The following is a 12638-nucleotide window of genomic DNA, read 5'->3' as shown; positions in this document are numbered from 1 at the left end:
CTATATGTTTGTCTTAGTAGTTTTTTAAAATTTTATTTGAAAAAATTAGCTGACCCATATTTAACGACATGTGAAAATATAAACGGCTAAAGAAGATTGATTCATTCTAATTAAGGATCAATATATATAACATATAGACAATATGTTTTTCTTTAGATAACAAGTGTGAAAGATAGTAGTTTTATTTATGATAATAGCTTTATTGAGGACAATTTGAAAGATATATTGTTATATATTAAGAACAGTTGCCCCAAGATAAACTAATGTATCGTATGCTATAATAATCTGATTGTATAAATTCAATTTAATCTTATATCTAATATTATTTTATAATTTTATATCAATTTTATGAATTTTATAAATATGTATACTGTGTTCCAAGGGGAAAATTGAATCCTAAGGCAAGAAACTAGCCCTTTCTAACATATATATTCAATGTCTAATTTACTATTCTACCGTAACTGAACCTAATTAGAATTTTCAAAGTTTTTGGTCCAATTGTGAAAATCTTAATGGCAAAGCACTTTTGTTGTAACCAACTTGAGTTGGTCGAGTGGTCAGCTCACTCATCTGCTTAAATAAGTGTCGAGAGTTCGAACAGATCCTTAAATAGAATTTAGATTCGCAATGAATTAATCGGATTCGAGAATATTGTTTGAATAAATAAAAAAAAAGCACTTTTGCTGTTTTGCAGTTTGGTTTATAATTCTAAAAGTGACACACTTTCCATGCTACTTACCCTTAAAACTTCTAATACATATATATAATAGCAAGATCCAAATTAATGATCTTTTATTATTATTATTATTATTATTATTATTATTATTATTATTATTATTATTATTATTATTATTATTCGTGGAAGAGATAGAGACTACACAATTCTTATCACAATTTTTATCAAGAAATATTAGTAATTACTATTTTTTACATTTATCTTATAGAAAATAAATATTGTCACTCTTGTTTTAATAATATTAATTATTTTTATAAATTAATGCAAAATATATAATAAGAAAATATCACAAATGGGGTAATATTATTATATCAGAAAAGTACAAGTAAACAATAAGAATACTAAACAATATGAATAATGAATATGTTGGATGTTCAATTCAATAGATATGCAAATAATTATGTTCATTATTTTTAATTGGATCATTATTTATTTTGATTGGATTTACTCATGCACAGTTAACAATAGCTAAATATTCAATTTACTATGTATGTAAATAATTATCCTAATATTAAGGTTTAAAAAATAATTTAGAGATAGAATATTTTTTTATTTTATTAGATTAATTCTAAATCCCATTATTTACATTATTTATAAAAATCATTTTCTGTCTACCAAAATTCTATTATGTCCTATCTTATACTCGAATCAATGGCTAATTTTTTTACATATTGGGGTTAGTTTGGTGTAACGCAGGTTTATGGAGTTCAGAGGTGTTTAACAAGTGTGTGACGGCAGTTAGTTGACGGACTAAAATCGGACGGTCCGATTTCTTGCAGGGGTGAGGGGACACAAATCGGACCGTACGATTTGTGAGAAGTGTTGCTTCGTGCATGGTAGTCGGACCATGCGATTTGTAGCATGCGTTTGTTGGTGTTTTAGGCCCCAGCAAATCGGACCAATCGATTTCAGGGCTGAATTCAAAAAAAACCAAAATCGGACCCAGCGATTTCTTGGTTTCAAAACTTTTTGGCGGGCTGTTTAGTAATCGAACCGTCCGATTTTTTAGTTCTAAAAATATCGAATGATCATGCATGCGGTCGGATGGTCCGATTTGAGTGTCATATATATATATATATATATATATATGTACCTACCCAAGCTGAGCAGTCCATTTCATTCTTCTTCTTCCGTGCTTCAACTCTCCAAAATTTTTTCTCTGCCGATCTCTTTTTCTTCTTTCTTTGTAGATCTCTTCTTCTCTATTATTATAGATGATAGAGTAAGATTAAAAGTATATTATCATGGCCAAATTTTATTACAAACATCAGAAAGAGTGAAATTTGTGTGTGAAAATCCTTTAGATATTATTATTCCATTCACACTGTCATTTGAAGAATTAAAAGGTATCATTTGTGAGAAGATAGATTCTCAAACAACTAGGAGAGTGTCGTGTATTCTGTACAGATATCCTATATCTATTTGTGGTGGGTTCGTGCAATTTCAAACGAAATACGTGACAGACGAAGCGAGCATGCGAGAAATATTTTCAGTGTATCTTGAAAGTCGGTCGCGAATATCGTTTATCGAACTGTATATTGAGTTTGAGCAATCTGCAGCGGACCGAGATATTGAATTGGAGGATTACAACAGCGATAGTGAAGAAGAGTTCGAAAGTAACTACGAGGTCGTTGATCCAGGTGTAGATGAAGATCAAGCTGACGAGGCTATGGTGGCAGATGTGGCGAATGTGGCAAAAGCACTAGCAAATCAGCAGCCGTTTGTGGAGTCGAGTTTCATGCGGTCGTTGGATTTGGAGGCCATGCATGCACCGGAGTTTCCTCAATATGTAAATGCAGGTGCGCCATTAATTTAAATTAAGATTTGTGAAAGTATGATTTGTAAATGGGTTTTGAGTTTAGGAGAAATAGTTAAGACAATGGTAATTAGCAAAATATAGCATGTAATTAGTAATTCTTTAACGTTGATTTATGAAGTGGGCATGTAGGCTGACAAATGTACTGTTTTTCGTCCGTGTTGAAAAAAGAAACCGGAATGACCCATTCGACCAATTGACCGGTTCAACCGATCGGTTGGTTTAATCGGACCGACTGGTTCAACCGGACCAACTGGTGAGACCTGACCGCCCCGGTCCGTTCAGACCGGACTGTTAGACCGGACCGGCCGGTTCGTGCGGACCCGCCGGTTCGTTTACATCGACCGGATCGGACGAACCGGACATCTAGACCGGACAGGGCATTAATTTATTAGATTATTATTGCTGACAACTGTAAAATTTGTGATGTGATTGTAGCAGAGCTTCCCCTTCTGCCGGATGGTGAATTTACTGTGGAAATGGAATTCAGTTCTAGGGAGGCAGTAATTAAGGCGATGAAAGATTATACAAAAGATATAAGTGGAACCGTGGCACTCCAAATAGCAGAATGCTGACGGGTGTCACGAGGAATCACGTCCGGATCGGTCCTTCCAATTTCATAAGGCTCCCAAACAAACTACACACATTATACAAGTAACCGAGGATTACACACAGAATAATAACACGAGTAAACGAAAAGAACTACTTATTTATTACAACAAACCTGTCCTTCTTGCAGAACATCCAGATCTCTCCTATAGTGATCAAGGGTACGATATCTGTAAGGCCGATTCTCACGTTCCCAGTTATGCCACCTGACATCAAGCGATTTGTTAACTTACATTTATCAATACAATGTTAAATACACTAAGTCAAAGCGTCTAATAATTAAATTTACCTATTTGCAATCGGAAAGATTTGAAGATTGCTTGGAATCGGCGCAATGAATGGTAGACGGATCCATGCCCAGGCAAGCAACAGTGTCAGCGGACCATCAATCTCCTTACAGTCGACACGAGTTGCTCTACACAACGATCTATACAGGTGTGCCAGGCAGGTCGGTCCCCAACTGAACTGTATGATCCCGCCAAAGTTACGGAGTAACGGCAGAAACTTCCAATGCACCCCTGTTGCAGACTTATCTCCAAACATAACGGTCCCAAACAATAATATTATATGGCACTTCACGTACCTCTGAAGCTGGACCTCATCAACCAACACTAATCGATTTTTCAATGCTCGAAACCAAACCAACTTAATGAAACTTCTCCTGCAATCTGCCTTCATAGGTGCAACACCAAACTGATCCAAGCATTCAGCCTCTAAAGCCTCATAACTGCTCAGTGTCGGTCCCGTAACTGGCAAACCATTCGTTGGAAGACCAAGAATTAACGCCACATCCTCCAGTGTCACGGCACACTCACCAACCGAAAAGTGGAACGTGTGCGTCTCAGGGCGCCATCTCTCGACCAGAGCATTGACCAATGCCGACTGACATTGGACAACTCCAATCTGTGAAACATGATAAAAGTCGTGTCCTGTAAATACCCCTCCACTATTGAATTGTACCGATCCGACGGCATGTAGTGGTCACATTGCAACATTCGAGAACCCTAAACACAAACATAATATTAATTAATTATCAAATTAAATTGATCAAATCAAAGTTTCATTATCAAATAACCAGTTAAACGTATCCACAACCACAACTAATAAAAATAATAATAATAACAATACTGTTAAAAAAATAACTATCATATTATATACTAATATTCAAGTAACTATTCAATTATGTTCTAACAACATACATACAACAATAAATCAATTATTAATCCTTTATTAAATATTTATGTTATACTTATAACAAAAATAATTAATTTAATAATTTTTTAATCATAGTAATTATTTTACTATCCTACGAAGTTTAATCCTAAATAAATATCATTACTACAAAAATTTATTCGTTACTAACAATTAATACTAACTAAGGCCGTATTCTATAAGGGTCATATTCTAATAAAAATAATAAAACCATTATTATTATTATTATTATTATTATTATTCCAATAAATTCAGTAATAATAATTAATATTAATTATTTTATTTATTATATCTCCATTTTTAATAACAGTATTATTATTATTATCATTATTTTAATTATTTTGTTAATAACAATAACTAATTTATTATTTTATTATAATTTCATAATCCTTTTTTCTAAATAACGTTATTACACTAATTTCTAATCTCTAATCTCTGCATCATTATAATAATTTAACATTACTAATTCCTAAAATTATTTTAATCAGATTAAAATACTCAGATACACTATTACTAACTAATTTCTAACATTATCATCATAATAATTTACTAATCTCTAACTTAATAATAATAATAATTATTTTACTTAAAATAAAATATTCTACAATAAAAACTTACATAGTTAGGATGATCAAGATAATTAGCAATGTGGAGCTCCGAACGATTAACATCTTTTATTCTTCTTCTTCTTCTAGGCATTGTTAAAAAGTGGTCCAATTTTTTTTATTTAAAACTTCATCAATGGAAGGCCATGAAAAAGCTGCTGGTGGGGTTGAAGAAGAAGAAAATTTGTGTTGTTGAAAGTGAAAGAGAATGAGAGGGGCGTTCAAAGATCACCGAAGTGTTGCTACAAGGAGGTGGGGGGACACTTGCATGCGTGACACCTGGTTGGGGGCACAAATCGAACCGTTCGATTTGTGTTCCCTCCCAGCCCCGAAATCGGACCGTTCGATTACCCTGTTCAAATCAGTCCGTCCGATTTCTTCAGCCGAACCGTCACATCTTCGTGAAGCACCATAGACGCCCATGACTTGGTTATACGCCAACTCCTCCCCAATATGTAAAATAAAAAACTGCGAATCAACACCAATTAAACGTTTTAACCAAAAAATATTGACCCTAAATTTTCTCCATTTTATTTACAATGAGGGATCTTATAACTTTTTAAGATATAGATAAATCATGAACATGTTTATCATCTGACAGAAAGAAAAAAAAAGAGATATATATCCACATTGATTGAACCTAACAAAGGAAAGCAAGGCTTTGATTTTGGAATAGAGCATGTATTGATGGATGGCCCAATACTCTTCTTGTGTCAGGATTAGAACTCATCAATTGCACATGCACCATGTGGTCCTCCTGTTACTATAATTAATAATTTTATAATTTATTTATTCATTCATCAAACAAATTTTATTTATTTATTATTATTAATATTTTATTTATTTTATTTTATATTTTTTTTGGGAATGATATAAAAAATATATCTAATGTTCTTACTCAGTGAGGTTGAAAGCAAGAAGCTAGCAAACATTAAATATGTAACAAAGCAACAATATAAAACAAAAACAAAGTAAACTAAGGCTTTGGGATGAAAGAACCTAAGAAATCAGTTATGAATCCATTAGCCATGTTAGCATAATTTGCCAAACAAGTACATTTCAAGCAATTTCTTATTTGAAGTGACATCCCCACAGCCATGAACTCATGTTTAAGTAAAATTGCTCAATTAACTGCTACAATTACGTATGAAACAATACAAGTAACTTTGAAGAAAGGGGTATGTTAGTTACGTAGATTTATTATTCATTGTACAAAATATTTAGAAGAGTGAATTTAATCTCTTGTTTTTTTTCTCCCTCAATCAAAGGTCCAGTTTTGACACATGTATATGTAGTCATTACTAAGCATTTTTAAGACTGCAATAGAAGAAAACAATTTTAAAATAAGTTAGTAGACTTCTAATTTAATATTAGGTAAAAAGATATGTTAATTATTTACTAAAATATGATTTTGTACATAAAAGCTAATCCAACAATTTAAAAAAGAAAATATTGGAAACAAATTTGTTATTATAAAATGAAAAGAAAAGGATCTTTGCACTACTCTTTGTACACAATTTTTTTATGGTGAATTCTATGGTGTAGAATGTAACTTTTTTCTACACATATAGAACTTAGGTGAAAGCTTTTAAAAATGGACATCTGTTGTAATGTTCTCTATGTCTAATCAAGTCTTGCAGTCTTTTGGTTTATTAATAAAATAATTTATCAATAGAATTTAGATGGAAGCTTTTAAAAATAGACATCTATTATATTTTTTATGTCTAATCAAGTCTTATAGTTTCTTGGCTAATCAATAAGATAGTTTGCAGTGATTTGTCTCTTTATATTAAGTATCAACTGAAATTAATTTTTGAATGCAAATGTTAATTAATTAGGCGGATTATTTTTTTTTTAACAAACCATTTAAAAATTTAAACCATACTTAAGTTTGGACTTAAATAAATCCCCGCTTTTCATTACTATAATTGATTAATTATTATAGTTTATTATTTATAATTTTATCAATCGTCCCTGACTAAAGAAAGAGAAAAAAAAATACTAATAGTCACTTTTGATTATTTTAATCAAAAACAAAATAAAATAAAATATTAAAAAAATAAAAATTTGATTTTAGAAAATGAATCATTATTTTTAGATAAAACTTTTTTTGTTGCAATTTTTTTCTTATATTATAAACATTATATATGTTATAATTTTTTAAATTTTTAAATATTATTTTAGATTTTTAAAAAAAAAATAAAATCGTACGATAGAAAATATTCATTTAGAAACTAAAATAAAATATTTCAACATTTGATTTTTCTATAAAACAACTATACATATAAATTTAGTGTGCAAGCATAATAATTATAAAGGTTAAAATATAATGAAATAAAAGTATGGTCATATTATTCATTTAAATTGAAATAATTTTCTCAAATTTGTACCAAAATTGGTGTGGCCAAACTTATGTTTTTCATAAATCAATAAAAAAAACGAGATTGCATGTTGGTATTTAATTTGAGTTTCATTGTTTTTTTTGGAAATAATGCTCTATTAATTTATTTATTTATTTATTTTTGTCTTTATTAATTTATTTATGTTAAAAAACCTAAAAGGGTTATACCATATTTTTTTTGTTGGTGAACAGTTATATCGTATATTAAAAAATATAAAATGATTATTTTGGCTCAAATTAAAGTATGGTCTAATTTTTAATTGGCCTGTTATAAAAAAATATAACTCACTTAATTAACACTTTCATTCAAAAATTAATCTCAGTTAACATTTAATATAAAGAGACAAACACTGCAAACTATTCTATTGATAAACCAAAAGGCTCCAAAACTTGATTAGACATAGAGAATATTACAACAGATGTCCATTTTTAAAAGCTTCCACCTAAGTTCTATACGTGTAGAAAAAAGTTACATTCTACACCATAGAATTCACCTTTTTTTATATGCTTTTCTTATATTGCATAAAAGACAAATTTTTATTTTTTTATTATTAAAAAAATATACAAAAGAGAAGTATATAATACTTTTTTTTTTATTATTTATGAGCTATTTTATCTTATATATGAAATTGAATATTGAGACTAAAATGTTTATATCTACCCAAGATAACTAAGACTATATAGTTAAATTATAGGAAAAATCTTTTTTATTTTTTGTTTAGTAATTAGGCCATAGCTAATAACACAGCCAACTACTAACAAACTCACAGTTGCAACAAACAAATTCTTGAAGAACATTTGTTAGATGCTTCACCATATAAATTCACAGGATTATGACTCTCCAACAAATAACAAGTTACACTCCATCATATCAAATCCCTCTCTCACAACCTCCGTCCACGCACTAAGTTGGAACTGTACTGGAAAAGAAAGAAATATCACTAACCACCTACTTTTATTTTTCCATCCATCTATTCAATCCTGTTTATTTCAACTTTTTTCAATTTAGTCCAGCATCACATGGAGGGAAGAAACTTGCATCACTAAAGAAATAAAGAAAAGACAGTGACACCTTAGTGAGACTAAAAATTCAAACGGAAAGCAACTAATCAAATTTGATCTCCTACAATTCAACCACAATCAAAGGCTTTTTTTTTTCCCTTGTAGTGATAAATTAATACTCATTAATAAATCCCATTGTCAATTTGGTCAAAAAACTTTTCCCTTGTATCAAAAACTGAGAAATACACGACAAAACAAACACCTTTGAGTTTTACTACTTACACAATATGTAAAACTTGAAAACATCAAAAAGATTTACCAACTTAAATAACTTCAAATCTAGAATCATCAAATTAGCACTAACACTCTTAACAAATTGTGCTTTTCTAACTGTGATAGATAAATTATTGCATCTACCTTCATAAATCAAATTTCACTAACATAGTAATAAACAAATCAAATACAGAAATACTACCATAAACTACATCATATGCCATATATTTCATTGCTGTTGATAAAAATCAACATCATATATTTGCAAGTAACTTTACAAAAATCAGTCACCATTTCCATCATTTACCAAATATGACAGAATATCAAAGTAACTCCCCAAATTATTACATATCTCTCTACCTTCCCCCTTATAGACTATGACTACTAACTCCATTTAATTTCCAAACAATACCATATCTGGGTCGACTTCGCCTCGCCAGCCACCTTCACATACCCAACAAAACTCAACAATTAGAAAAATATATATATGGTAAAAAAAAAAGAAAAGGAAATAACTCCTTAGAGTAAAATGTTTACATATATATAATTTTTTATCTATGTATATGATGTAAATTAGCAGGGTCTGAACTCTGAAGTCCATCCAGTAATTTGATTTGATTGGATTGGATTCGATTTAAACCGGATCAACCCATTAAAATTCTATTTTAAGAATCGATCGTGACACATCAGCATGCCACATTAGCATAATCTCCAATCCAGGCGAACCTCATCGGCGGCAAGGCCCTGAACGTGGTGGCTGGGTTTCCGGAAAGTGACGATGTGGCTGCTGACCATGAACGCCGTCACGCGCTCCGAAACCCTAACATCCTCCATCTTCATCTCATGGAGTCTGGCCACATACTCCGGCACGTGCACCAGGTCCCACACAACCCCCATCCCACCAGGCTTCAATACCCTCACCATCTCTGCCACCGCTCTCATCCTCTCCGCCGCAGCCTCCGCCGTCTTCACACCGTGCTCCTTCCCGACCGTGTGCACAAACGCGCCAGACACCACCACGTCGAAGCAATTGTCCGGGAACGGCAGCCGCCGTGCGTCACCCTCCCGGCACGTGACGTACTCGGCGACGCCTTCCGCCACGGCGGCGCGTAGTGTGGCGAGTGTGGTCCTCCGGTGGCGATCAATTCCGACTACGCGTCCGGAGCTGCCTTCTTTTTTGAGGCGGGAGGCGACGGCGTTGAGGAGGATACCGCGGCCGCAGCAGCCGAGGTCGAGTGCGAGGCGGACGGAGGACCAGTCGGAGACGGCGGCGACGATACGGTGAGCCATCCGGTGGTGTAGTGGTAGGGCGGAATAAAAAAAGTTTGCGGCGGCGAAGAAGAGGCAGAGAGCGAGGAGTGCAGTGGCGGAGCCAGTTAGGCCTGCGGCAAAGCGAGCCGAGCCACGTGGAACTGCGGCGGCGGAGAGAAGACGCTCGAATGAGACGCAGATTCGGTCGAAGTAGATGAGATACAGCACCGACATCACTGAGAAGAGGATCGCTTGGCATAATAATATGATTAGGGTTTGCCACTGCTCCATGCCGTAGATCGAGTAGATCTGCGCCCAATCTTTACCATTCCCTGTTGATTTTCCCATTCTTTTCGTCCTTGAGTTTTTTTTTTTTTTCTTTTGAGCTCTTTCTGTTTTCACTTTTCAGCAAGAGGCTGAGTAGTGGAGTTTCTGCAATTCAAGAAGTACTGTGTGAGTGTGTTTTGAAGAGGGAGTGAAAAGCAATTTAGCTTGGTGAGAAATTTTCCAGGGGAAAGAAAGAAGATAACAGTAAAATGCATTACTTACATTACACGAGAATTGCGAAAGGCTTTAGAGAAAGAAGAAGTGGAATCAGATCCAATTTTGTTGAAGTCATCATGTTCATGTTAGTGATTCTGATACACAGCTGTGGAACAATGATAGAGTTGACGAAGGCAATATCTCATGATTCTGCGTTTAACGCGCTTTGGTTCGTCGTTTAGCGTTTCCACAGTGTCAAAAAAGCGCGCAAATTTTGGGTAGTGCGGGGTGGGAGAGAACCAAAACGGCAGCCTTGTTCTGCGTTTTGGTGACTTGCAGGCGACGAGAGGCTTGCACGGATACCGAGGGAGAAAAACACAAATGAAAAGAAAATGCGACAAGAATGAGAAAAGAATTGGGGGGCCTTGTGTTGGTTGGATCATGGATGTATGGGTCAAGAAGGGTTTTATATAGTGTTGTACGGTGGTGGTAGTGGAGGTGGGAGAGAGAAAGAATGTGAAGAAGGGTACCTTCCGTTGATTTTTTGAGCCTTTCAATTGAATACTTCACTGGGATCACCGGCTTCGGAAGTTGCCGGTGATTTTCTGATTTTGGATTTTGGATATGCAGGAAAAGAAGTTTGGTCCCTGTTAATAAAAAGACTTCGGGAGAAAAAAAAAGAAGAGAATTTTCAGATCATAATTGAGTTTTTTACATATACTTTCTAGATTTAAGAGAAGAAAAATAAAAGAAAGAATATAAAGAAATTGACCTGATAGTAATTGTAAACCTAACAAGTAATTGATTCTAGAGTTTGACGTCTAAAATAAATTTTATTTATTACTTTTATAATATTTAACATTTTTACCGATAGTCTTGTTTAAATGGTGAGAATATATTACTCCGATTTCTTAATTATGAAATATATTATGAAAAAAATGTTAAAAAATTATTAAAATTTATTATTCTTTTATCATTATTTTTAGTTATTAATTTAATTTTTTTAGTTTAGTAATTTAAATTATTAGCTCATATTTTTAAGAATAATATTACACATCCAAATTTTTTTGTTAACCAAGTCTAGCCAAATTTGTCTAACATAACAAAAATAAGTTATAATTAGTAATACAATAATGCTCTACATCCATGTAAAAAATTCATCCAAGTTATTTAAACAATATTGGCTAGATGCGCTCCCTTCCCCTCTCACTCATTTGTCATACACGCACTACATATAACGTGCTGCAACCTAAAGCTTTGCTCAATGTAAACCTTCTTCTACAACGTATACCGTCTTCTTCTTCTCTGCTTGCATTCTTTCTTATTGATCTGCATTGCTTTCGTCGTTCTCTTCTGGTTGCATTCATCTTCTCATTTTTTCTTTCGATCTCGTTACGTTGCATTTATCTTCTTCCTATTCTTTTTCGCTTTTTTTCGATCTGCACTTCTGAATCGAAACAATGAATCACTCAACTTCAAATCAGTTGAATGAGAGTGATTTGGATTATTCTTCTGAAACGAATCAAAGAATCACTCAACTTCAAATCAGTTGAATGAGAGTGACTTGGATTATTCTTCTGAAACGAATCAAACTGACGAAGTTTAGATTATTCAATTTTGAATCGAATAATTGAATGGACGGAGGTGTACTGAATTGAATTGAATTGAATTGATAATCTGTAAATTGTAGGCAAAGCTGTTTGAATTTGATTTTATATAATGGATTATGTTTCGTTCACTCAGTACTATACAATTGTTTCACCATGAGTAGGTGTTCGGTTCATTATGCAGAAAAGTTGTTTAAATTTGATTTTATATAATGGATTATGTTTCGTTCACTCAGTACTATAGAATTGTTTCACCATGAGTTCGTGTTCGGTTCATTATGTAGAAAGCTGTTTGAATTTGATTTTATATAATGGTTTATGTTTCGTTCATTCAGTATTATACAATTGTTTCACCATAATGACATGTTCGGTTCATTATGCAGAAAGCTGTTTGAATTTAAATTTATATAATGGATTATATTTCGTTCATTCAGTACTATACAATTGTTTCACCATGAGTATGTATTCGGTTCATTATGCAGAAAGATGTTCGAATTTAAATTTATATAATGAATAATGTTCTATTCATTTAGTACTATACAATTGTTTCACCATAATAACATGTTCGGTTCATTTCTGTTCTGCACAATTCAAAGATCTTCCTCCTCACCTTCTACTGCTTCTTCACCAGTGAGAAGGAGGA

The 12638-nt window shown here is 32.9% G+C and overlaps 2 protein-coding genes across 4 annotated transcripts; both read right to left on the bottom strand.

Moving 5' to 3' along the window:
* Positions 1–3258: 3258 nt before the first annotated feature.
* LOC112705355 (serine/threonine-protein phosphatase 7 long form homolog) lies at positions 3259–5072 on the bottom strand. The gene is made up of 3 exons (XM_025756189.1): positions 4992–5072; positions 3451–4043; positions 3259–3367 (listed from the first exon to the last, which is right to left on the bottom strand). The coding sequence occupies exons 1-3, from the start codon at positions 5070–5072 to the stop codon at positions 3259–3261; spliced, it is 783 nt and encodes a 260-aa protein (XP_025611974.1).
* A 3778-nt stretch (positions 5073–8850) lies between these two features.
* LOC112707364 (uncharacterized) lies at positions 8851–11107 on the bottom strand. Of its 3 annotated transcripts, none has more exons than XR_003156039.3 (3): positions 10455–11107; positions 9192–10337; positions 8851–9098 (listed from the first exon to the last, which is right to left on the bottom strand). XR_003156039.3 is itself a non-coding variant. In XM_025759069.3 (3 exons), exons 2-3 carry the CDS (start codon positions 10251–10253, stop codon positions 9039–9041), a joined length of 933 nt encoding a protein of 310 aa, XP_025614854.1. In that variant the 5' UTR covers positions 10254–10337; positions 10455–11038; the 3' UTR covers positions 8851–9038. The 3 variants fall into 3 exon arrangements, 2 of the variants coding, with proteins under 2 accessions (XP_025614854.1, XP_025614855.1); XM_025759069.3 differs by having other exon boundaries at positions 9381–10337; positions 10455–11038; XM_025759070.3 differs by lacking the exon at positions 8851–9098 and having other exon boundaries at positions 9126–10337; positions 10455–11038.
* Positions 11108–12638: the final 1531 nt, after the last annotated feature.

This window comes from Arachis hypogaea, chromosome 8 (genome assembly GCF_003086295.3).
Source record: "Arachis hypogaea cultivar Tifrunner chromosome 8, arahy.Tifrunner.gnm2.J5K5, whole genome shotgun sequence".
Lineage (NCBI taxonomy): Eukaryota > Viridiplantae > Streptophyta > Magnoliopsida > Fabales > Fabaceae > Arachis > Arachis hypogaea.
This window is presented reverse-complemented; position numbering and strand designations above follow the sequence as displayed.